The 25,940-nt window shown below is 36.6% G+C and overlaps 1 protein-coding gene across 4 annotated transcripts in view; it reads right to left on the reverse strand.

Annotated features, from left to right (window-relative positions):
- Positions 1-592: 592 nt before the first annotated feature.
- The window catches only part of LOC308056612 (zinc-regulated GTPase metalloprotein activator 1A-like), a 28,935-nt gene continuing 3,587 nt past the window's right edge, over positions 593-25,940 (reverse strand). The window contains exons 4-15 of one of the 4 annotated variants that reach the window (XM_080372245.1): positions 25,754-25,845; positions 22,552-22,611; positions 21,483-21,520; positions 18,125-18,171; positions 17,236-17,322; positions 16,370-16,414; positions 12,242-12,298; positions 9,482-9,533; positions 3,936-4,004; positions 3,783-3,848; positions 1,796-1,925; positions 593-1,123 (exon numbers count right to left, since the gene is read on the reverse strand). In XM_080372245.1, the coding sequence (XP_080228371.1) occupies positions 1,050-1,123; positions 1,796-1,925; positions 3,783-3,848; positions 3,936-4,004; positions 9,482-9,533; positions 12,242-12,298; positions 16,370-16,414; positions 17,236-17,322; positions 18,125-18,171; positions 21,483-21,520; positions 22,552-22,611; positions 25,754-25,845 (817 nt within the window). In that variant the 3' untranslated portion in view covers positions 593-1,049. The other 3 variants (XR_013924887.1, XM_080372247.1, XM_080372246.1) reach the window with 3 other exon arrangements.

A 25,940-nucleotide genomic window follows, 5' to 3' on the forward strand; every position in this document is an offset into this window, starting at 1 on the left:
TCTACTTATCCAGACACACCAGCAAGCACCCATCTAGCACTGTAGCTAAGAGTCCATTCTTCAGAGTATCTGCTGCATGTCCTAGAATTATGTTTTGAAACATTTTTAATTCCACCTTACCTTCCTGCATTCACTCACTCTGCAATCACCCAACTGTAATCAACACAAAGCTAAAAGGTGAACAATGACTGACTGACTACAGGAGAAGGTACAGGGAAAGAAGCTCACCTCTGAACTGTAAAACTAATGAACACAGAGATAAAAGCTTCAAAGTAAGTTTTTGAAACAGCACCCAAAAGTGTCAGACAACCTTACAAGAAATCACACAGGACAGCCCAGACAATGCTTTGAAATTGTGCGTCCCTGTCCCCCAAATCCTGAAATGGCAAGGTCATGGTCTGGAAATCTGCAAGTTCAGCTACATCTTTCAACGCTTGGGCTATGTGACTGAACACTGCATTTGTGTACTGTCTGCATAATAGCTACATTTCATGTGGTCTTGAGACTGTTATCTATTTATTTTTAGTTTAATTTATACAGCAGTTTAGTGGCACCTGGGATGAATGTATACATTCAAAAATCACAAGGCAAGTTGAAAGAGAAGGAAGACAGTTTAATAGTATACACTAAATACTGCAATACGTCTCTGGCAACAATCACTGTTGCTTCATTTCCAGTAGTAAAAGAGAGTTATCTGGAAAAAGCCCAAGACTTCAAACAGGTTTACCATATTGCTACTGTAACATTTAATGTATGGCATAAACAACAGCCTTTTTGCCCATCTGCATTTCTGCATAGGTACATGATGGTACTGACTCAAATTAAGCCAAATCCAAAACGGTAGAATTCTTCATGTGTGATTCTAGACCATGAAACTTTATCTTTCAGCAGTAGGTCAGCTTGGATTCTTAGGAGGACTTCAGGGTTTAGCTGTTGTGTAAACCTCCAGAGGAAAAAGGAACTACTATACTTCATGTCATTCAGTCTTTTCTGTCATAAAAAGCTTGCAGAGTTAAGCACAGACTTTGCATCTTTTTTGTCATTTGATGTCAACTGTTTCCTTGTTTCTCAGCCACAGTGGCTATGAATACTTCTTTGATGATCTCCTTATCCAAGTTCCTGCCTGTAAAGAGAAATAAATTAGCTAGCTATATTTTACTGTGTATTACCAAAAAATGCAAGCAAGTGGTGATTTGCCGTTCTTCTCTACAAAGAAAATGCTTGTGATACCAGTAAGTGTGAATAGCAGTTATTGCAATTAAGCTGCAGGCAACAAGGTAACTTTAGATTTCACAGGCAACAACAGACTTCAAGTTGCACAAGGGAAAGGAAGAAAAATTGGGTTTTTTTGGTCATAAAAACATTTTGCAAAGCAGAGAGTAACAAGTTTGAAACAGAAATTCATAACCTCAGCATTACAAACTCTTCCGAAACAAAACAAATTTTATACATTTTAATGGCTATAATCACCTTCCTTGCAGTTACTGAATATTTGATCAAAAATAATTTCCATCAGCATATTTATAATTATGGACTTTATGAATAATTAGTTGTTTGGGTTTTTTTTTTACTTCTATGTCACTAAAAGGGATAATGCAGATTCCACTCAGCTGGAATATAAAACTGCAGGAGGTCTTGATGGATAAACCTTTGACTGAACGTTACATTGAACATACTCACTGGTCTTATTCCGGCCTATTTGGGCCAGTTGCTTTTCACTGGATAAGTCACAGCATGGCCTGCAGAAAGATCCGCTTCTTAAAGTCAAACAAGGAAATACGTAATTTCCTCTTACCTATTAGGACCAGTCTATTTGTTCTCTCTTCATCTTCTTTCCAGGCTACTGTGGTCTCCTCGAGATCATAGAGCTCATGGACACCTTGGACTATCACTTGATGAGATTTGCCTTGAATAGACACCAGTCCCTTATCAGAAAAATAACTGTTAGGATATATAAACAAACCTTTAAAAATTAAGTATGTAAAAAGAGGAAAAAAACCTTTGAAACTAGGCCAAACAGGGAAAAATGTTTCTGGCAACTATGGACCAACTAGTCAAAACAACCATGCAGTATTACCACTTTATTCATAACATCCATTCTCACGTATCTTTATTCTGTTAAAGACTAGCAATTACACTTTGCCGCACTCTGCTTGCTGTTTTTCATTTGGTCAGTATCTAGCATGTTCGAGCAAAAATAAAATGTCATCAGCTATTATGTCACTTTGAATATATATATATATATATATATATGGTTCATGATGTATGAGTCCACGAAAGATCAATTGCCAGCAAAGATAATGTAAAATGAGCAAAAAAGTTTTATTTCAGACTATTCTGATTAGGCACTCATGCTCAGTATATTCACTGTTCTGAAACAGAATCTGTGAATACTGGAGAACAAACAAACATTTCTGAAGTAAAATGACTAGCAAGAGAATTAAAAGTGATTACTGTTAAAGTAAGCCCATTAAACCACATACCAAAAGTCGTATTAAAAATGTTTTTATTACTTCGTGTAAAACTTTATAAAATATTCTAGTGCAACACATTCTGTAAAAAGTTGTCTTATACTTCCCTAAAGGGGAAAAAAAAAGTGTTTAAGAAAAACCCTTACAAATATTTAATGAAAAAAAGGTCTGCATTTGACATGTTAGCTGGAATTCTCTGACTATTACTACCAAAAGTATTATGACTGCAGGTAGGATATATAAAATAAATATAAAAGCAACAAACTTTGGAATCCATTCTATAATTACCTGGGGTTCATTTGCTTTGGTGTATTTGTCTGTGACTGAGGGCCAGCTCACAGCTTATAGCAAACCTCAGATCTCCTAAAGAATTACTTTGATTCCAATGCTCAATACAACAAAGATGCACTTGTACATAGCAGCACTGTTTTCAGACAGCTTACGACGTATCAGTGGCTATTTTCTTCTATTTGTCAGGAAGGGGAAGACAAGGATATTCTCATTTTGTTGCTGAAAGAGCAAGAATACAACCTTTCTTTCGATGAATTAAAGTAATAATGTCACTATCCATGATGCACAAGCGTTTTCAGAAAACGAACCGCAGCATATTTTCTTGTATTTCTTACAGCCTACCAAATGACAGACTTGGTTCTCATTTTTTAACAATTAACTCTGCTGCTTGGTATAAGGAAAATTAAAATATATCCTAAACTATCACCTATACCCTTCTCAAAACCATGCAACTGAAAAACATAGGAAGTGCCCATGAAGATTAATACTTATGGGATGCATCTTTAAATTAGTTTAACAATATTGTCAAGTGTAGACCACAACCAGTACTGCACTGCTGTTACGTGAACCTCAACTTCTGCGTATTATGCCAACAATTACAATTACTGATAGCAGTCTATAGTATCCAGCCTATAGTGCTCAATCCCTAGACAAGGAGACATCTATGTGAGATGGATGGAATCTTTCAAAGCAATGTAGGTGAAAAAAGAAAAAGTAATTTAACTATGCCCTTACGATTAATTCTGCCACTGATGTTTGTGACTGTACATCTTCCCCGTCTAATCAAAACAAGTAGGATCAATGTCTGCTTCTCTGTCAGCTACCTCCTTTTGAGTTGTTCCACCAACCAGCAGGTAACTGCCTCTACACAGAACAATAACAAATTGGTCCTCTCCATTTCGTCTGCTCTGCTAGTGATCCAGTAGTGCCCTTGATAGATCTGTAGCTGACAGAACACTAGTTTTTTACGCGTAAAAAAGGAAAAGCACAAAACAAAGAAGTTGGTCATTTCTGACTAACCTTCAGTCTTATGATGTCCGCGGTACGCCCAGTTTTATCTTTCACATTCTTCTCCCACAGAAGAGTCTATGAACAGGAAAAATGTTTTCATAAACAGAATGGCATGGGATGATTTTCTAATGATTTTTCAGTTGACAGTGCTGTATTACTTACCTGAATGAAGAGATTCAAGTTTTCTTCTTTTATATTTCCTGGAACTTCAAATGTTACTGTAATTATACCCTGCAAATGGAAAGACACACTTACTATTACCAAAATTAATAAATATTTCATTATATTCATTTCAAAAAGCATTCTTTATAACTTGACCTCATAAAAAAGCAAGTATATATCCACATCAAAACCTGAAAAAAAAAAATAATCTCCATTTCTGTTCTGCTCTTGATTTGCCACATTACGGTATACTTTTTGGTTCTGTTTGGGTGTGCACTTAAGGGGCATATGCAGTACTTTAATAGTTGGGATCAGCTTCTACCATGTATTTCTTTGCTGTAGTTGATGTTTGTTCTCAAGGAAAGCCTAAGAATTTTAATTCTTACATGCTAGTAAGCTCAATCTTTCAAATCTGTTTAAGAATGCAATTTTCTCGGCTTACTGATCTTCGTCGCAATTTCTAATCTTCAACACAATTCTATTAGACAAAAATTAATCAAGATATTTTTCACCTATCCGTACTTGCCTGTTATGAAAAATTTCCAAAAAGAAAGATGTCTGAATGTTTTATTCCAAAGCAACCACCAGCTTACTGCTTAGAACCAATTATTATCAAAAATGAAGATGCCAATAAATGTGTAGTTTAAAACCAGTAATTTATTTTAAAATAAAGGAAATAATGTGTCTTAAACCTATTTTTGTCACCATAATGTCTCAGTGGCACAGAAGAACATACAGGGAATTACTTTTCATACAACCTAAATTCTTTCAAATGATTACTGCTTTCAGATGACTAGTCTAACTTAAAAGAAAAAAAAAAGCAACAAGCTTCAAATCGAAACATTTAGCTAATTACCAAGTAAACTCACCAAAACACCCAAAAGCTAATACTTCGAGCAGCTTCAAAACAAGACAGAAAAAGTTCAGTGCTTCATGCATAGTGCAGTATTGCTTCTGTTGATCCCCACAAAGATAATAAGCACCCTTTACCATCCAACCAGGGCTTGCACCCTACTGCAAGAGGTGTTCTGCTCTCATTTATCATTATCATCTGTCTCAACAACAATCTTAAAGATATGGGTGCTGAACTAAACAGTGATAGTAACAATGAATTCTCACTGTTTCCTACTGGTTGAATGGCTCCACACTACAAAACCAACAATAATTTTCTTAATAATACAAGCATGCTATAACTCTCACAACATTCAGAAGGCTTCTACTTAATTTTTTTCTACTTTAGAAATCTATTGAGACTTTTATTACTATAACTGAACATATTTAATATGAACACAAATGTTAAATAAAAACCTATGATCTTAAGATTCTGATTGCAATTATAGTTAAGCATGCAAATGAGTCTTTAGTTCTAAAAGGAGATTATAACTGCCTTTTGCTGTTTTCAAGACTAGCAACTTCACAGTCAAGATCTGCAGTTCAAAAAGAAAAATACAGGCATTGTATGCGTGATATTTTAACTTGAAAATTAAATTTAATCATGCAACTTTATAAAAGGAAAGCATGCTTTTATAAGCTATTGTATAATACATATTACATAAAATATATTTAATAAATAATACAAATTTTATGCACATAAATTTATTTTAAAATATTTATATAACAAGTAATACATCTTTTATACATGTAAATTTATTTTTGCACCCCTGAGGGGACTGTTTGAACCACACCCAGTTGGGAATACCCCAAAGAGAACTGTGACCCCAAATTTATCCACAGAGCAGAGTATCTGTACATGGACAGGGGCCTGTGGGTAACACACAGAACAGTGACAATATCACTAACAAGCAAAAAGTAGCAGAAAGCTACCACACAAAACTACAGGCCCCCGTAAAAAAAATCTCAGTGTCTTTGTTCTAAGCTCCCTTTAAGTATTGCAAGGCCACAATAATGTCTGAATGGGCTGAACAACCCCAACTCTCTCAGCCTGTCCTCACAGGAGAGGTGTTCCAACCCCGACTGTTGTTTGCCCTCCATGTCTGTGTCTCTCTTGCACTGGGGGCCCCAGCACTGGGTGCAGAACTCCAGGCGGGGTCTCACGAGAGCCAAGTGCATTATTGCAATGACTTGGGGAATCCTGAAGGAGCTGTGGTTCCAGTACTAGAAATCTGTGATTGCATATTCTGGTTTGAGTGATGTACCTATTACACATGTGGGGATGTGTGAAGACATGTATAAACTGTTGGAAAAAGCAGGGACATGTGAAAGCCTGACTGAGACAGGAAGATGACTGGGAAGACACAGGACGATTCCAGCTTCAAGCCCATGTGCCCATGGCAGGGGGTCTTAACAGTTCCTTGGGCAGCATCCATGAAAATTAGGCCAGGAGTTGCAAAAGGGATACAACTACCACCTGTAAAACACTGGGAAGTGCGCTGCTTTGCTGTGGGGTTATGCCAGAGCTTATCATATAACTCAAATGGAGCCTCAGAAAGATCAAGACCACTTAGAATCTATCACCATCAGACTGACTGTCACTGTTAAGACTAGTGGACTGCTACAAGATACAACAGCAAATGTGCAGCAAAAATGACAAAACTTGGATCAGAACTGAGCAGCTGGTAACACTGAGGTGGCCAAAGGGAAAGCTGTGTGATAAGCCACCCAATCTACTATTGAAAAGTAAGAGAGTTTAAAATTACAAGAGTCCTGTTAGGCAGCCCAAGTTACAGTGCAGCAAAAATGGAAGACCGCTCCCCAAAGTGCAACCACTCTGCAACTTTTTACTTGAAGTAATTAAAGCAATGCATGACACCTACAGCTGCTGCCCACAGAAGTCACATCTGCAGTGCCTGTGGTGCTGGAAAGCTATAGGAAGGCACCTGCATAAGTAGGAAACTCTGGGATTTACTGATGGAGCAGTATGCTGAGCTCAGTCCTTCCAATCCCACAAACAAGACTCCCATGGAGGGACTGGGAAAAAGTGAAAACCAACTATGGTCACTTTTAACTCCTGCTATGTTTACAGGCAAGGAGTAAGGGACTCCAAAAAGGCTGATGCCACAGACCAAAAGCTCTGACAGCTAGGCACAGTCACTGCTGCCCCTCTGGTATCGCCCAATAACTGGTGGGACATCCTAATGACTAAGGGGTGACCTAGAGTATCACACCTGAACATGCCCAAGGCAAGTGTGTGATCAGCCTCACAGCAAAGCATGACAAAACTGGAGTTGTGAGAGAGTCATCAGGGGGTGAGAAAATCTTGATGCTCCCTCCCCACAAACTGGGACTTGGAAAGGGAAAAAGAAGTCCTTCAAAGATCTGCACCTGGGAGCAAAGGAATAACAAGCTCAGGAGAAAGGTCAGAGCTCAGTTAATATGGTTAAAGGATGTGCAGCAAGCTCTGTGAAATCCAAGTCGTCCGATGTGTCACCTTACTTCCCAAATGGGGAAACACCCATGTTGTATCAAATCAACACCAGTCACCACACGTTTCAGTTCTGGATGGAACTACAGCTGTTGGACTCAGAAACCAAGTGGCTATCAATAGTGCTGTTACTCTGTGGTTTTACTGGTTTGTTTGCTTGAATATTTGCTTCTGTACTAAGGCATGGTGAGTAGACTAAACAGCCAGGTGCCTTGGTTTGGTGTTTTGCAGGAACAAGGCCTGAATTTTGCAGGAAGCAATGCTATCCTTACTAATCTACACAAAAGGGTGGAGTCTACAATGGAAATACGTAAATTCAAACCTTTACGATACTAACCTCCGTCATCCACTTGGCAGGAGATGGAGTTTAAATACAACAATTTTTAACATACATATTCTGACTGCTACAATATTAACCCCTACAGTCTAACTCTCAGTGGCAAGGAGTAGAATATGTACAATGCGTACATTCAGTTTCTGACGCTATTAAGGGTGGATGCTATAACCAATAGATGTTCATACAGCTCTTTAAGTACGTGTAAGCTTACAAGGCTTATGTAGCAGGGGGCTGCAGTACTGATGGTGTGGAAGGAGGCCATCAGCTGCCTTGTGTGTGTGTCTCAACCTGTTCCAGCCACCTCTGAAACTATAAATAGAAGTGTAAATAAAAAAAAAAATATCCCACACATCTTCAGGCAGAGAAACACAGGGCACCCTGTTAGAGACATACCTCCAGCCACTTGGGACTAAAGACTCTTTGGAAGATGCATGCCGTAATGCCAAAGAGGGTGCACACACCCCTGAGAGACTACGGCTTGTTGTTTACCCACAGAGCAGGGGCACTCCACAGGTACTAAGGGCCCTGCATGAACCACAGGGAAGGAACAGAGCAGTAAAGGGACAGAAAATCATTACACAACTACCCCCAACTTCCTATGTCACCTGTAGCATTTCTGGGAGACCTTGGATGGACCAAGTGTCACTCACTGAAAAAAATATGGGAAGCTGGAGGAGAGAGAAGAAGAGGTGTTCATTTAAGTGTTTGTGTAATCATTTCGTATTTCTTTTTTGCAGAACTCAAATCAGTATTTCTAAGTTTTGTTGCCTGGCAATAAATTCAGAAATTCCCTGACTTCAGACTGTTCTGCTTTTGAGAAGGGTCTAAGCAGAAAAACATACTGTGATCATAACATTTGCAGAACAAACAAACAAGAAAAAGAAAAAAGGAAAATTAAAAGGAAGCCTTTCTAGTAAAACCTGTATATCATGGATTAGACAGGTGCTTACAAGTAGCAACTGGCATAGAACCGTTTATATTCTGCAAGGATGATGGACCAGATCTTTTTTCCTTAAATTAATCTTTGAAATTAGATATGCTGATTAAAAAAAAAATACTGTATATAGTCAAATAAAAGCAACAAAGGCAGAAATGCTATTTGCAGTTGCACACAGGGAGAGAAAAGATTCTTCCCTGACATAAACACACATCAGGTTTAGGATCAGGATGAGGGGGAATATATTTTAGAGTTTAATTTGACATACTAAAAATCAACATCAACAGAACCAGTTCTTTGGGTTTTTTCAGCATACACGTGCTTACAGGACCAATACTTAGTTTATAGGGCAGAATCTACTTCACTCTTAAAAGTTAAATTGGTTTCACAAGAAACAGTAACAACGGGAAGCACCCACAGAACAGAAAACCACATGTTTAACTACTCAGTGAAGTTTTATTACAGCTTTAAAGAATGCGAAGTCATGAATAATATCTCCCTGGTATCTACATAGACAACATTTGGACAGAGAATCTACAAGATAAAGACTGGCTACAGATTTAGGACTTGATTCTGCAAATACTAAGAAGAGTACTGCTATTTGTCTGTTTCAGTAACAACTCTCCATATGAATCAATGAATGATGGGACTTTCTGGAACAATGGAAACCTATACACTTTTTTTGAAAGCAAGACTTAATATATCCATTTAGAACCTATGTACAACAAAGCGCATTCCTGTAAGTATTCTACATAATCTTCCAAAGATCTTAAAACACACTACTCCCTAACTGAAACCTTCTGAAAAACATGATTAGCATGCAATGCCTGCAATTACCCTGAACAACCTTGTTGTTACAAAAATACTGAAGCAGTATTTTCAGTAATTACCTTATCTAGATGTTCATGCGTTGTCTTTACATGCTCAAGCTTCTTCTGCAAACTGAAAATGAGTAAAGTTAAATGCTGCATTTCAGTAGGACAGACAAAATGTTATTTTGAAATTTAAATAAACTCTTCAGTAATGCAGAGCAAAACTAAAATATCGAAGATAGGCTATATATTCAGAATAAGCTTCCATTGTTAATTCAGATTTAATCTCAAAATAAGATGCTTAATTAAATTGTTTGGTCTAGTTTATGGTTTGTTAGAATATTAGTTTTCTTAATATAAACACAATTAGATTATAGTAATGATTTGCAGTATCTGTGGGTTTTTAAATATTTATACTTCAAGAAGTACAAGATCCTTGATATTCCTTTGTGTAGGAGCAAAAGGCAAGCTACATCATTAAAGCAAGAAGAGAAAAATCACTAGAATTTGACAATTTATTAGACATTGATTTTTTGAAAACAAGAACGGTTTGAAAAGCAAGAATAAAAAAAAATGTACAAAGCTCTTGCTTGTGAGAATGAAATCTGTAACACTAAGTGAAACACTGTATACCAACTTCTATTTCAACTCTGTTGTACCGAGTACAGTGTGCCTGCTAATTTAAAACTGGTCCTCTCTACTTCATAAGGGAACTTGGGGACTTGTTCCATAAACTAAGATTCTTACTCTATCATTTTGCAGGACAACATAAAATCTTACTGCAACTTTAGATTACACACCTATGTCTGTCTTTAGTCAAGACAGTGCAGGATTTCTTCAAATACTTTTTCTGTACCAGAGAACATTTTGTGCATGTTGGACATTAAGCAAGAGAAAAGAATACCACAGCAAAAGTCACTATGATGACAGTTCTCTACTACTTCAGAGAAGACTGCCCATAAAAATTTCTCATACTTTCATGACTGTAAATTTTAAGAAGCCTTTAACAGTAGGGAAAATACATTGACTGTTACCGAAGTAACATTTCGTGCTCCTACTTCTTGCATCTTCTTTGCTTTGTTGTAGTCTTCTCATACTGCATTCCACAGAATCCAAACTCTTGATGTGTTTCCTGTCACTTTCAGGCCATGTATAGACTACAAAGTTCTACCAGTACAGTCACACCAATCAGATACTTCATCTGCCTGCTATGCTGGCAGAAATCCTTACTGTAGCATGCAAAGAACAATTTTATTAGTGTACTTGTGTGTATTTGTGCTCAAAAGTTGCTGTATGTAAAGAGTTTTTCTGCTACAGATGATAGGAAGCCATCGCTAGTATTTTATGTGGGGATTTCTGTATCTATGTACAGGTACCAGGGTAAGCAATTTCGCTGTACAGAGCTCAAATAAAAACAAGAGAAATGGAACTTAATTTAAGCAGTCTACAACCTTGGTGCTTTTAGAACTTGCCTTTAAATGCTGCAGTTTATTGTTTCCTCAGTTTTAATACCAAATATTGAGAACCTCTAAAGGAACTATGGGTGAGATAAGAGATATGACTAGACTGAGGAAAGCAAGAAAGACTTTTTTTTTTTTTCGTCAGCTCCCTAAGGATTCCTCAGGTGTATGGAGCACAGCACTTCCTAGTAAACCTTGCAGAATGCCACCTAATAGTACGGTTAATCATATCTAACTGTGAATTGCCATTACCAAGAACAATCCTTTTCTGGTTTCACATCTTCTTACTGCTTTCTTGTTTGGCTCCGGGATGAGGCAGTTTAGTTAGCTGATCCATCGTAAGGACTCAGGACATGGGTTTATGATCTAATAGTTAGCTATCGCCCACAAAGGATACACTGGCCTTCCTCCTCCCTTAACCTTCTTTTGGATGCCCATTCTGATACGGCCCTGATGCTGCCACTGGTACAGACCCAACTGGTACAGTGAAGGAGCACAAAAGAAACAAACACCACTTTTCATAGATCAGAAAAAAGGGCAGCAGAGAGTCGGGAAAGGCAGGCTATCCTTTTGATAATACTGCATCAGTTGACTGGGAAATCTCATGAGCACACCTCATCTACTAGAGGTTACTAGCTTCATCTTCAGCAGTTTCTTCCTTGCGTGAATAAGGAAGTGTCTACTTTTCTTTAACTGAACCGTGTGCATCCAGGAAGAAAAGTGAAACTCATACTGCCCCCAGTTGCCTGTTCCCTCCTCTTTACAACTGCCCTAGCACTCCTTGCTCTCTTTGCTAAACAACTTCAGCACATCAAGTGTGTGAACAGAAAATACTCCTCCTCTCACATCCAATTTTACTTTTCCACTTATCTAGCATACTGAAGCACACATCAGGCATCAAAAAAAACAAAGGACATGGAACACAGTAACCAGAATTTGTAATGGGTTTTGTTTGTTGTGGAACCTCAGTCTCTCATTGTTTTCTGTGAAAACTAAGAAGGCCTTCTCGTTCATCGTGATGTGAAATGAGAAAAATTTTGGAATACTTTAAAAAAACAGAAAAGAGCATACAAATCTGCTCTACTACTAGTATTAAAGCAAAGTTTGTATTTTGGTAAAGAAAGGCAACTAACGATGCAAACTCTGGCTCATTTAACTTTACAAGGTCAAAAACCTTCTGTTGCATGCATTTCAAGTGGAAAAAAACCCTCTGTTTCAGATTACCATTTATAAAGCAAGAATTTTAAACAAGTGACTAAACTAGAATTTATACCAGAAACTCATGCAAATTTGAACCAGTATGTGCATGTGTCTATTTGATCCATGCACTTATACAATGGATATTATTCTAATAAGAGACAGTGAGATTTCACCATACCTTGTTCCAGATAAACTGTCAAAAGCATGCAGGTCCAATACATTAGAGAGATCAACTCTGAACAGGGGGGAGAAAGAAATCTTTGTATTTTTGCTATATTTAAATATATTGTGAATACTTATTTTTAAAATAATTGAAACTTGTGTTTGTTTTCCTGTCTATCATACTAATGCAATCAATCCTTAGCCTTATTTTTGGATGTTGGTAGTTGGTATTGTCCCCTACAAGGAAATGCAGCGTTTATTTACACAGTAATAAGCACAGAAACAAAATTTTTAACAATACAGTAAAATACAAGGTATTTCCAAGAAAGATGATAAAAACCCTCACATCGAATGCCTGAATAGTAACTGATTTTCCCTAAATGGGAAAAGGAACCCTGAAGTTCTTCCCAGCAATTATCCTGCATCCTTAATATAGGACCTCTCAACACACACACACAGAGCATATATACAGCTTATACTGACACACTGTTAGAAAACAAAACTGAAATACGCAATAAGGCAAGTGCTACTATGAAGAATTTCAGCTCTAACATCTGAAACAGGCAAATTAAAAACATAATATGGAACAGAAAGCCCTGATAATATTTACTTGTAAGAACAGCTACCTATAAACTTGTGTAGGCAACCTTTTTCATAAAAGCAATATAGACTATAGGTTTCACTAATAACAACTGATAGCTTTCTAATTATTAATAGCAATTATTAATATGTGGGTAAATACAAAGAACATACAAGACACCAAAAAACCCCAACAAATAGAAAGACAGACCTCTGCACTGTAGCCAGTATTATTAAACTTTTACACCCAACAGCAGCTTTACAAAGCAGTTTCTAATATGGAAGGTATTGATGTAAAACATCAATAATAATAAATTATATTTATATATATATATAAACATAATATACATTTATATAAAAATTATATATAATAAAAAACATAAATAATCCCCTCTAGAGTTCATTACCACATCAGTGCTGTTATTTTTCAGAACACTGCTGAGAACAAACCATATAGAAACACTCAAGAAAGTGCTATATTGGTCCCTTTTAAATGTGGGCTTTTGAAGGACAAAATTCCCTAATTAAAGGAGGTATGTTCTCAATTAACATGTTAATAAATTAATTTTGTGCCTATTTCTCTTTTGGAATGTTTGATCATGGGAAAGACAGTATGTGTTGTTCTCTAACGAGTATTTATTATAACACAAGAGTTGTCATTAAGGACTGGACCTAAGGTCCACTTAACCTTAATATCCAAAATCTAATGCTGGCTGGCATCAGACACCAGACAATGACACAGATGTGGATAATACACTTCACATATTGGATATCTTCCAATGGACATGAACAATTAGAACAATTGGATGTTCTAATGGACATGAACAGATGCTGATTTAAGACACAAAACATTAAGTTTAATATCCTCTTCAAATCTGCTAGCCATGCTGGATACCATGATAACCTTTACAGAAACCTTAGGGGTTTGTTTTTCCATCTTACAAAAATCTTGGCCTCAAACTTGAATTCATTTCCTAGGGCAATCAGACACACATATGCAATTTACGAGCAATTTACCTTTATCAATAATGTCTGCCTCTTTTCCCTCTTCAAAGCATTTCATCCACCATTTCTGTACTCTGCCTTGCAAGTAAAAAAACAAAGAACTCCTGACCTGCTTTCTCAGGAGCACTGTTTGTTCTCAGCAAAATCATGTTGCCACTTCTTTGATTTCGGCTGGAGCAATCTGTTATAAATCTTTTTCTTGTGTTTTCCTAAGCCCTGATCATCCTTCATGATTTCCTTCCCTATTCTGTGGCACAGGTGAAGTTCCCATTCTTCATATATATATACACACACGTATATATATATACACACACACACATATATAACATAAATCCCAGAATAGTAAAAATTTGTTTTCAAGAGTACTAAACAGGAAGAAAGGCAAACGCTACAATTGTATCTCTGCAACTCCATCCGTCTGCATTATTTGTTGTTCTTTTGGCATTCAATCACTCATGCTGCACTTCAAGTACATACACTACATGAAGAAACATCACACTTCAAAGATGTCATGAAAACTGTAAACAGAGGCCTCAAAAATAAGATAGCCAAATTTGGATATTGTAAAATTAGCTATGAGCAAATACCCAAGATATAATATCAGAATAAAATCCTGATTAAATTTTACCTGGAATCATCAAAGCGTTCTCACCTCCATTCACAGATGGAGAAAAATTTACCCAAAAATACAAGTAAATTTATCCTAATACAACCCAACTTTAAGAAATACTAACTTAATAATATTGAATTTAAAAAAAAGGACAAATCAACAAAAGCCTAAATTTTGCAGCAGAATCTAGAGTGACTATTTACATATTAAAACTGAATGCACCAAAAAGCTGGTAAACATTAAAAACCTGATTATAATTGCTCACAAGTTTACCCATACCTGGTCTTTGGAATGTAAGTTCCTAAATGACAATAACTCCATTGAAGAAAAAAACTTTTTATGTAAGAGACACATGCTGACCTAAAAGGAATGATTTACTGAGGATCACCAGAAAAAACAATAAATTAATGAATGTATGAATATGAAACACCTCTCAGTAACAGAACTTATGATCTCCTCTAGAATACTGTTTATTCTTGTTCTAATCATTCTTCAGCAGAATTTGCAACTTGACAAGCAAGGAGCATGAAGTTGTCAAAGCTACTTAAACATTTCACCTTGCTCCCTGAACAAAGTAATGAAAACAGTATGAGAACAATCCTTATAAACATAACAGGATAGCCAGTAAAGAGAATGCTTTTCATAGTACAACTGCTCAACAGCACAGCTTAAAACTTCAGCGATCAGACTGCAGACAGAATTTCAAGTAAGCTAAAGCCAATAGAAATCTTAACAAGTTAACATTTTTGGAAATGTAAACTGAGCTGATCTTTAGATAGAAGTCAGACAAGAACCTATCCTCAAAACCCTGGGTTACCAAACGAAAATATGTATTCTACAGCCACTTGCTGGTCTTATCTGATGAGCAAAAAACAGCAAATACTCTTCTCTATGCTTTCCAACTATATTTGAGAATAAAAAGTCAAGTATACTTTATTAAGATTACATCTACTATTTTCCCTTCAGAAGTTGCTTAAACCAGGAATCTGTATTATAGGAACACTTATCACAATATCGCCAAATAATTGATGTAATAGTACACACACTGTTCCTAGTCGTCTGAAAGACGCTGCTCTCCTAATGTCCCTGGGAATACTATATCCGTTTAATCCCTTTTTAAAGAAGAAATGCAAATCAAATTTCAACCAAAAATGGTAAAAACAATGTAAAAAAGCAAACAAAAAAAATTACTGTTCTTTCTCATAAACTTCCTTGCACTCCTTTCAAAGTAATGTTGTAGTAACAGCTTATTTGCATCAGCCATTGTAGAGTAAGAAAAATCTTTAAGCTAACTCAACAGAAAGAAAACATAGTGCACGCAACTCATTAGTTACTCATTAGATCTGGTTAATAGGTTATGAAAAACTGTGAATTCCTACCCTAAAATACTCCCTTAAAAATCTGGTACACTTTTTGAATACGCTGAAGCCAATTAAACTGCACCTGTATTAGCATTTTTCAGGAACCTTCCAAGTGCCATTACTCCCTAAATGGTGACATAACTATTTTTAATAATTTTAATAATTAAAAGCCACATTTGTATTAAGCTTAGAACAAGATGCAGTTTTTTTGGGGGAAAAAAAAAGGAAAGAATGCCAAAGCTTTTGTAAAATCTACTTCTCATGTAAATAAATATTTACAGGTATATTGCAAAGTCCAATAAAACCCATTAGCGATAAGCTCTGTAAACTACATCTTAATGGTGATTTTTGTAAAAAAATTATACACTAGAGTGTAGGATGTGAACAGTAACAGAAAAAACCCAAGAAAAATACATTTTACTTCTCTAAAAAAATGCCTTTACTTAGATGCTTATGCGTGAAATAAATATTTGCATTAACTATTCCTCATTCAATAGTTTTCCTTTAAGCAACCTGATCTACTAGCATACTTAAAATCTGTTACAAAAGAAGCAGGATCTAGTACCTAGTAATAGTGGCCATTTAATACCTTGATCTTTGTGTCTCTAGAATTTTAACAAGTCCATTTATTGACCTAAAATAAAATAGAAAAATAGAAGTTAGATGAAAAAGCAAATGTAATATATTGCGTGAACAAGTTAACAGTATGAAAGGAGTATGAGAAATAGCACTACAACAATAACCCCAATTCTGTTATCAACTTTTCAAACAAATCAACACACATCCCAACAGACTTCATTTTTGTGACTTTTTCATCTCCTAAGTAAGGGCTGGGGAACTTTACAGGTTCCGACAAGATACTCCCAGTGAGAAGTGCGTTTTTCTATCTACAACCCTTCGTGATACACTTCTGGGTCTAAGTGTTTTTACTTTTAGAATTCAAACCACTAATAAAGCTGTAAAATACTTCAAAAATTTCATGTTTCATTTTGATTATCATGGTATCGACAGAAAAAGATGGGGCATGTCTTTAATCGCTAATTTGAATCCAACAACTGGTTCTGCACCCATGACAATTATTTGGGACCTCTTCCATATATCTTTGCATTTACTAGTGAACTCTGGCAGATTATTGTATTTTTTTGCTGGATGCTAATTCTGAAAAATGGGAACATCTGCCCAGAAATCTACGAGCATGGACACTTGAGACAAAGGCCTGTCCTTACTAAGTAACATCAAATCTTACACCTAGACAGGCAAACTGCTAAGACTGTGTAAGCACATAAAAGCATTGAAATGCCTTTAGAAAGAGCCAGTGTCTTCTCCCTTCTGAGCTAACGATTTGTGTCAATGTAATCATGAGATCTAATTTCTGTATTAACAAGAAGAAAGTAACTACATTTAAATAAATATATTTGAACCAGTACAGTGTTAGTTATGCCAAACATTTCATACCTGATGGATGTTCTGACTTTATTCAATTCTTCCCCTGAAACCAAATCTGTTTTATTGATGATTATAAGATCAGCCAATGCAACCTGCCTATGCATTAAGGACCAAAAAAAAAAAAAAAAAAAAAAAAAGACAACATGAACAAACAAATACCTTTTCTGTAAGGCCAAAACACTACCTCTTCCACAGCACCAAAACAATAGTATAAGCATTGTTAGTAAAGAAAGGCAAGCATTAATGGAACCAGAATACCACAAGTATGTCTATATGTCTAAAGTACTACCAGCTTCTCCTTGAGGTTCTCTTCTGTGCCACAAGAGAAGCCTACCAAACTATAGTCCTGCTAGGTTTTGGGTTTGTTTTTTTTTGTTTTTAAAAAGTCACTTAATGCAAAGTGCTCGGTGATTTATGAACTTCACAAGCCCCTACTTCTCCTGCACGCAGTCTTCAAAGTCATTTTTGCTTTATGAAGACTTCCATTGTTACAATTACCCTATATCATTATGGATCCACATCTAGCAAAAAATATTCCTCTACCTCCAGTTCTACTTCAAGCAGCTGATCGATCCTAGCATGAAATTCTTTCTACCTCTTAACACTGATGGTTCCCCTTCACTTAGGTAAAATCCCATCCGTCTTAAAATATGTATTAGAAGAGTCAGATCTTGGCAGAAAGGCCAAACAGAGCATGAAGTCACTTTTCTATTTTCTAACTCATTACATCAATCTACCTTGGTCTAAAAGCAAAGCAGAAAAAAGGCTCATAAAAGAAAAAGAAGTAATTTCTAATGACCTTCTACACAGCGCAGTTTCCAAATATATATATATATTTGTATATTTATTTTTTATGTATATATATATTAAAAAAAATTAATAATTTATACACCCATACCGAGATGCTTCATTGACAAGGCCTTCTGGTTTTTCTTCTGTCAAGTGCTAGACAAAAATTAAAACAATCGGATTATCATATTCAAATGACAGACAGATTCATTTGCAATTAAAGGAAGTCAAACCCAATTCAGCTGAAGTATGTTTTTCACCAAGGTATTGTGAAAGATGGCATCTAAAATTTTTCTGCAAAATTATGGTGAAAAAGTAAATTTATACATTCACCATTACAGAAGCTTATAATTTTTATAAAAGCTCTTCCCTTTTAATGAATTTCCTTATTAGAATGCTAAAGAGTTAGAAAACTTTTATATTTTAATCACTTTTCAGATTTACAAAGAAGTCAAAAAGTGACCATGATATAAAGTAACCATAGAAAAACATAACTGAAAAAATGAAAGTACAGTAATTTTACTAAGAAGTGTGATTTCAGCTGTTAAAGACAGATTAGGCTTGCAGTACAGGATTCATACATGTAATTGCATATTGCTTTTCTCTGAAAGATTTGACCAATTCTACTTCTACAGTAAAAACTGTAAAAATTGCTAACTTCTTCTGGGTTTGTACAAATAAACCATTACTCCTTGGCAAGTCTGCCCAAGATCAGTGTTTGTGGCCTATTCAGGCTTCAGTGGGCAGAAGAGTCAGTTAACACTGACAAAAGCAGAAGCTTCTGGTCACACTGCAAGAGTTGTGTCATCTGCAACTTTGCGCTCCACCTGCCTGCCCAAGCTAACATCCTCACAGAAAAACTAGTGAAAGAGAAAAAAATGCCTGCATCTGAAGCAGCAGCGTGGAGTTTAGCAACATAAAGTCTTACTTATGACTTTAGTCAGACAGAGTAACTGAGGCAGCAAAGGTTCAGTTACAAGTTATTTTCTGCCCATTCTCCTATGGAGGCAGCAATCACCAGGACAGAAGCATCACAGACACCTGGAGGCAGTAAACCTTTAAAATGATGCTGTAATACTAGTAAAAGCTCACCACTTATGCTTTACATCTCTGGGAAGATCAGAGAGTCCTGTGCATTCCTTCTAAATGCTCTAAATGTACCAGGAATATTATTTTAAAATTTGATTTTAAAGACACAGGAATACTAAATGGGAAATTAGTAAATTAAAAACCCCTAGAAAACTATCTTTTCTTCAAGTAGAATTATCAGGCTTCTAACATTATTTGACCTGAAAAACAAAAATATATTGCATAATGTCAGTCTGTCACCTTAAAAAAAAGAAAAGGGGGGGGGGGGGGGGCGGGGAGAGGAAAACCCAAAATTATTTCCTGATTGTGTACAACCTAAGCAGGGCAAAACAACATGATGACTTGATGACTTGGAGGGAACCTTTTCATTGACCCTTCCTTTGTAAACCTGTGTGTATTGATTCTATTGAATTAAATGTTGTCAGATTTGTTGCCCTGAAAAGAACAATGTCAGTAGTCCATCTGCCAAGTCCTGAAAATAGAGAACTGTCACTTCAAGCTAACCAACTATTTGCCCTTGATTAACAAAAAAAAAATGACTATTTCACATTGCTGGGTGACAAATCCATTAGAGTTACAACTCATGATATCAACTACCACTTCAGTTTCAATTTGCCTGACTGGTCACAGAGTACTGTTTTTCAGCTTGTGATGGGTTGGTTCTTTGAAGAAGAACTGCTGTCTATTACCTCAATGTCATTACCTGTATGGCTTTCAAAATTCTTTGAATCACAAGCAGCTGTTGAGGTCAAGCTTTGCAACCAGAGGAATTGCACAAGTTAGCAAGTCCTCTATATAAAGCAAAAATAGTTTACTTGCACATAAATGAGGAAGATTGACGTTTCTTATTATTCTAAGTGGGTGTCAGTGTTGTACAGGCTTACTGATTAAATAATGTAAGAGTTTTCAGTAAGCTGTCAAAGATAATAACAGATAGAAAAGCTGAATGTTTCAAAATGTTTTTGTGTTGTTTCTGACATACTACATGAAAGTTTAAATATTAAAAATATATTTTTTAAACAACAATCTAGTGCTGCTGTGTGCAACACTACTGGATTAAATCCAATAAATCAGTGCTGCATGAAGCAACAGATAAACAGAAAAATATTTTTGCAAATAATAAAACGCATCTGAATTAGTATGAGGGCACTCAGCTGAAAAGGGGGCTGACTTAAGACATGCTGTGGTTCCTTGTGATAGCTGTGCTGATTTAAAGTCAGCTCCTGCTTAAAAGGGCAAATGGGCTCTCAGTCCCTTCCCCTGGTTCTTCTACCAACTCCTCTGGAAAACTCCTTGCAAAACATGATGGCCTAACTCTCCAAACTGGCTTGCTATGAGAATGGATCAGTTCTGTCCTGGAGCAACACAAACTGATGGGAGGACAGGACTGTCCCCTTCCAGTAAATCAGCTATTAGTACAGCTCAACTGAAATGAGAAACCCAAATAGTCCAAACAAAATCTTATAAAGAAGCAGTCACTTCCTTATTTTTTAACTACTATTCCCCAGTTCTCTCAGCTTTTTGCAGCCATTGTAAAATACAGAACTAATAAAAACACTTCCACAGCATGATGGGATATTCATACCATCCTTTCTTAAGGTCACTTTTATTTTGAATCCTGCAAAATCAGTATCTAACCAAAGTAGTCACTTCCTAAATTACTAAATTGCAAATAATTATACTTATGACTAGCTATTACAAAAAAAGTTCAACTATTTGATTTAGTTGCAATTTCTGCTGTTACCAAAACTCATTGTTCTATAGGTCTGTTATTACATTACGCTTCATATAGATTATCATGCTCTTAATATACCTGCTCTTTTTGTCTGCTTCCATATAATGAAGTAATCTCTTAATCTGAAATGCTACTTGGCTCTCTCATCATTCCTCACCATACCTGCCATCACATTAGCACCCTTCCCAATTTGAGCCCTAACTCACTTGTTATCACACTGCTATCAGAGGTCTGTTTTTACTCCTCCCAAGTAACATGGACCAATGACACTCTGCAAGACAAATTTCTCCACTGTTTTTACAGTAATCTAAATGGATCTGGAATCTAAATCTATCTGGAATACAGCCAAGATTCCTGAGCGAAATGATAGAGTCTATTTCAAAACTAGGAGTCAAGTATCTAGCAACCTGACAACTCAGCAGACATACTGCTGTGTTGGTAAGAAACTCAACTGCTATGGACATCAGTACTTCCCTGTTCCCGTTCAAAATACAGTATTCATGTACCACAGCAACTGAAATACATCCTCATCTGCTGTAAGAATTAAAGCTATTATAAAAATGTAATTAATCCACATGAGCATTATTGCAACAGCTGTTCTAATGCTGCAGTTTTAAACCAAGTAACAAATCCAGTAACCTACCTGCAAGCCATGCTTTGCATCAACAACAGATACAATACCTAGAAGATAATAAAATAGTATAGAAATCTGCTGAAAGCAACAATTTAACAACTTGTTACTTTTATACTTGTACAGAAGTTTACAATATCATCAATTTACAACTGATTATAATACTTTCAATGTGTCTGAATGTTAGACTTATCACCTAATTATTTTGTTACCCCTATCCATGGTAAAAAAATGTCTACCAAACCCGATGAGAGAAATTCTCACAAGGTAGATGCCTCTCCTCCTTCTTCCAGTACAGCATATGGCAGAGGTATGCTTTTACAGGTTACTGAAACAAATTAGGGGGGCTGAGGTATGCAGTTATTCTGATTGCAAGTGACCAGGAATCTGCAAATCTCTGCCAGAAACTTATGAAGCTATTTCCTATTCAACGGAATGTATCCTTGTTAAGATGAGTATTTCATAGACTGACCAAAGTATTAGGACTTTATTAAAAAAAAAAAAAATAATCAACATTCAACGTGCTCTTTAACTACATACACACAGTGATGTTTTGTATCACAGTAAACGCCGATTTTTCTTGGAACACAGCAAATACCAGAGCTAACATGAGTACAGTAGGCAAAGAAGGCAAAAAACCAAAAAACAAAAGGCAGAGAAGTCCAGACGTTGACAAATTATGAGTTCAGGAATAACGACACCATTTAAGAAACACTACAGGGCAGGCGACACAACGGACACACGACGACCTGTACTATTACTCCTAAATAATCTTTTGTAACATCTAATTAATGAGGTTTTTCTCCCCCTTACACCACAATCAAGATCTCTCCATATCTGATCCCTTAGCAAAGCATTACACAACTTTTGTTGGATTCAGCAAACTGAAACAGCTCACCAAATATATCAACAAGCATCAGAATAAGCACATGGATCTCCCATCGGCAAATGTGGGGATGTGAAAACCAAGATCATGCATTTCAAACATCTTTTGAAACCTTGCCTTAAATGATAACAATATGTTACACTAAATCCAGACACAGAATGCCAACACATTAGAAAACAAGCTTGCACTTCTTACCGTCAAGATAGATGTCACTTCCCAGCTCAGAATCAACCCAGAACATGGAGGCCACAGCTCCTAAGGAGTGCAGTACATTTAGTTGCAAAACTGATAGTTTCCAGTAATTATCTAGTAAATTATTTCCAGTAGATTATTCCCAGTAAGCTATCAATATTCAGACATTTCATAGAAGTCTATTTGTAGTGCTGTACTTGAAACTCCTCTCTTCCAAACTCAGAAAGCATCACAGATGTCAAATACCCAACCACATAGATGACTTAACAACAGCTATCAAAGCATTATACTTGTGTGCACGTCCACAGCTATAACTACAAAAAGCTTTAAAATCCTCACAATTCCAGATGCATGTTAAGACGTCTAAATTACCTTTACTCAGTAATATCAACTATCTGTCATTACTATACTCCAAGGCTCCCTCATTTCTAAAAAATTCTGTACTCTTTACAGCCACTGTTTCCAGATCAGGACACAGAGAGATAAAAGAAGGAGATAAAATAGTTAAAGAAAAATGGAATTGGGACATTTGAGAGAAAGCAGGTCTCTAGGAGGGACCTTTTCTTCACTGGCTTCTATAAACTCTCATATGCAGTTTCTTACATCATAAAGCAAGAGAATAAAGAAAGTCAAAAGTAACTGGATCTAGAAGAGAATGTTTCCCTTAATTATCTCAGGTGTGGTACAGGAAAGCTTCTGGGTTTAGATAATTTTAAGATATATTGAGTTAAGAAGTATCTAAAGCAGCTTCAATTTGTAGATACAGTACTGGAAAGAAAGTTTACAAGGGTAAACCATGCCTGATCAATCTGGGAAGGCCATACCCAGCTTCTTGTGGAAAAAAAATTATTGTATTTGTGGACATGGGGAGAGCACTGTATACTGTTTACATCACCTCTAGTATTTTTTCTCCAACACTGGCTACAAAGATATTCTAGCAACCGAGCTCGGACATTACCAGTCTGAATGAAAAGACAACTTGGTAAAACTGGTTTCACAGTCAAGCTCTAAAGGCTGCAGTTAATGGGTCATACCCTGTCTGGAAGCCAGCAGTATGTACAGGACTACAGTGGTTTACTCTGGGACCTGTCGTGTTCAATGTCTCCACCAGGAAACCAGGAGGGGATGGAAGACATGACTGTCAAGTTTGCAGAGAATATCAGAAAGGAACAGTTAATATATCTAAGGGCAGAGCTATCTTTCAGAGGGATCTGGACAGATGAGGAATGGCCAAGCAGAACCTAATGAAATTCAGCAGGGAAGAATGCTGAGTAATACACTTAAGAACAAAGAGCCTCTGGCAATGACACTGGCTGGGGAGCAGGTCTACGGAGATGGCCCTGGGGGTCTGGTAGGCAGCAAGCTGAGGGAGGTTATTTTCCTCTATTTAGCATCTTCAAGCCCACACCTGGCTAGCACTTCCAGCATGGGGATCCTCCATACAGGAAAGACATCAGCACAGGACACCAAGACAGTTGAGTCTGAAGCACAGGCCCTATAATGAGAAATGTGGGAGAACCGCATTTGTTCAGCTTGGAGAAGGGACAGTTTCTGTGGAACCTAACAACAGCCTCTCTGCTACCTACAGGTGAGTCACTGAGAAGATGGAGCCAGGCTGTGGCAGAAGGATGGGAGACGACTGTAGTATGATGAAGTAAGAAAGGTTCAGACCACATGTATCAGAAAAATTACTTATCACCATGAAAAGGTAAGCACAGAACATGTTACCTGGACAGGTGTGTCATGTTTATCCTAAGAGGATGGAGATATATAACTGGATATCCCAAAGACCCTGGTCCTGTGTTATAGCTGACCCTGCTTTGGGCAGGAGTTTGGACTAAAGACCTCTTAACACCCCTTCCAAACTGAATTATTCTATGATTATATGATTCTAGTATTTTTTAAATGCTAGGTCTCCTTATCCACTGAATTTCCATCCAGATTAGGTGCTTCTGAAATAATGAAACATGTAGTACTCTCTCTTCTTTGTGTAGTCATTTGTATTTCCTCAGGATGTAAAATGGAACATACTAAACTGATGAGTCGAGCAAAAAAAAAATCAGCAAGTATTTGGACAACTGACACCACATTCTATCAGGGACTTGGAATCTGTGACCTGACACCTGTGTACTACACATAGCCTAGGAGCATGCTACTACCATCTTCTGCTAGAACAGCCCTGTAAAACAGATTCTAGCAACTGCAGGATGTGCTGTATAAAAAAAATAAATCAGTAACTAAACTCACTTTTAACCCCTAAAACTGTCCACCTGAAGTGACAAGATGCAGTCCTCCAAACATCACTCTGTATCAAAACCAAATACCACCAAAAAAAAAAAAATTTCAGTTGTTACATCCTACATGAGTAAGCACTGTGAACAAGGACCACAACATCTAATGGTTTTCTGGCATCTATTGATTTTTTTTCCAAAAAGCTTAATAGTTTTCCAATTTGACTCACACAGAATTTGTGTGTAACAGAGGCCAAATCAATGTCCTATGAAAACTTAGCTTTGAGCTGGAAACCATCAGTCTCCTAAATGGGAAACTACTAAAGCTTCTGGTAAGAATTTCCTTTACTTTCAATCAACAACACATTTTTCATTGACATGGTTCAAAGAAAAATGTTTTAGATAGCTATTACCAACATGAGCTCAAGTTTAAACATCTTTTTATAAAAAATATCACTGAAGAGCACAGAAGGATTTTGTGAGATCTATCACTGTTCCGTGCTTACCAGAAGAATGTATTAGTCTTTCTCACAGTGTATTTCATGACCTCAGAAAATATAAGGTCTACCACAACCCATGTAACAATACACCAGATGCTAATAATTTATACTTTGGAAGGAGCAAAGTAGAACCGCAAAAGCCTACTGAAAACTCCTAATTTCAGATTATGCTTCTCTTCTCCAAGCCAAGCGTCTTCTCTTGACAGGAATGTATTTTAACTGGATTTCTGTTAAGCTTTAGAATCCATCTAGAGCAAGTTCAAAAAATAAAAATACCCAATCAAACCATCCCACCCACAACCCTGCTTCTGCACCTTACCCAATTCAGTTTTAGTCTATAGAGTGATCAAAGCAGGTGCATGACAACTCACCACTTTATATTATGGTTTGCACCATGAACTGACTGGTGAGCAAATAAGCACTTCATAAAAACAGAATAATTATCATGGTTATGAAAAGCATGATGTGAACTACCTGGATCTGCCAAACCAGTTGTTTCTAACAATATGTAGTCAAATTTTCCTCTCTTCTGCATCAGGTTCTCAATAGCCTTCACACCATTGTCCCTGTAAGAAGAAACAAACCTGAGAACAGGGAAAACTAGCTAAAATATGCATCTTCTGATGCAAAACACAATATCAGTACCATCAAAGCCCAAGTC

The sequence above is a fragment of the Falco punctatus genome (genome assembly GCF_963210335.1).
Source record: "Falco punctatus genome assembly, chromosome: Z".
NCBI lineage: Eukaryota > Metazoa > Chordata > Aves > Falconiformes > Falconidae > Falco > Falco punctatus.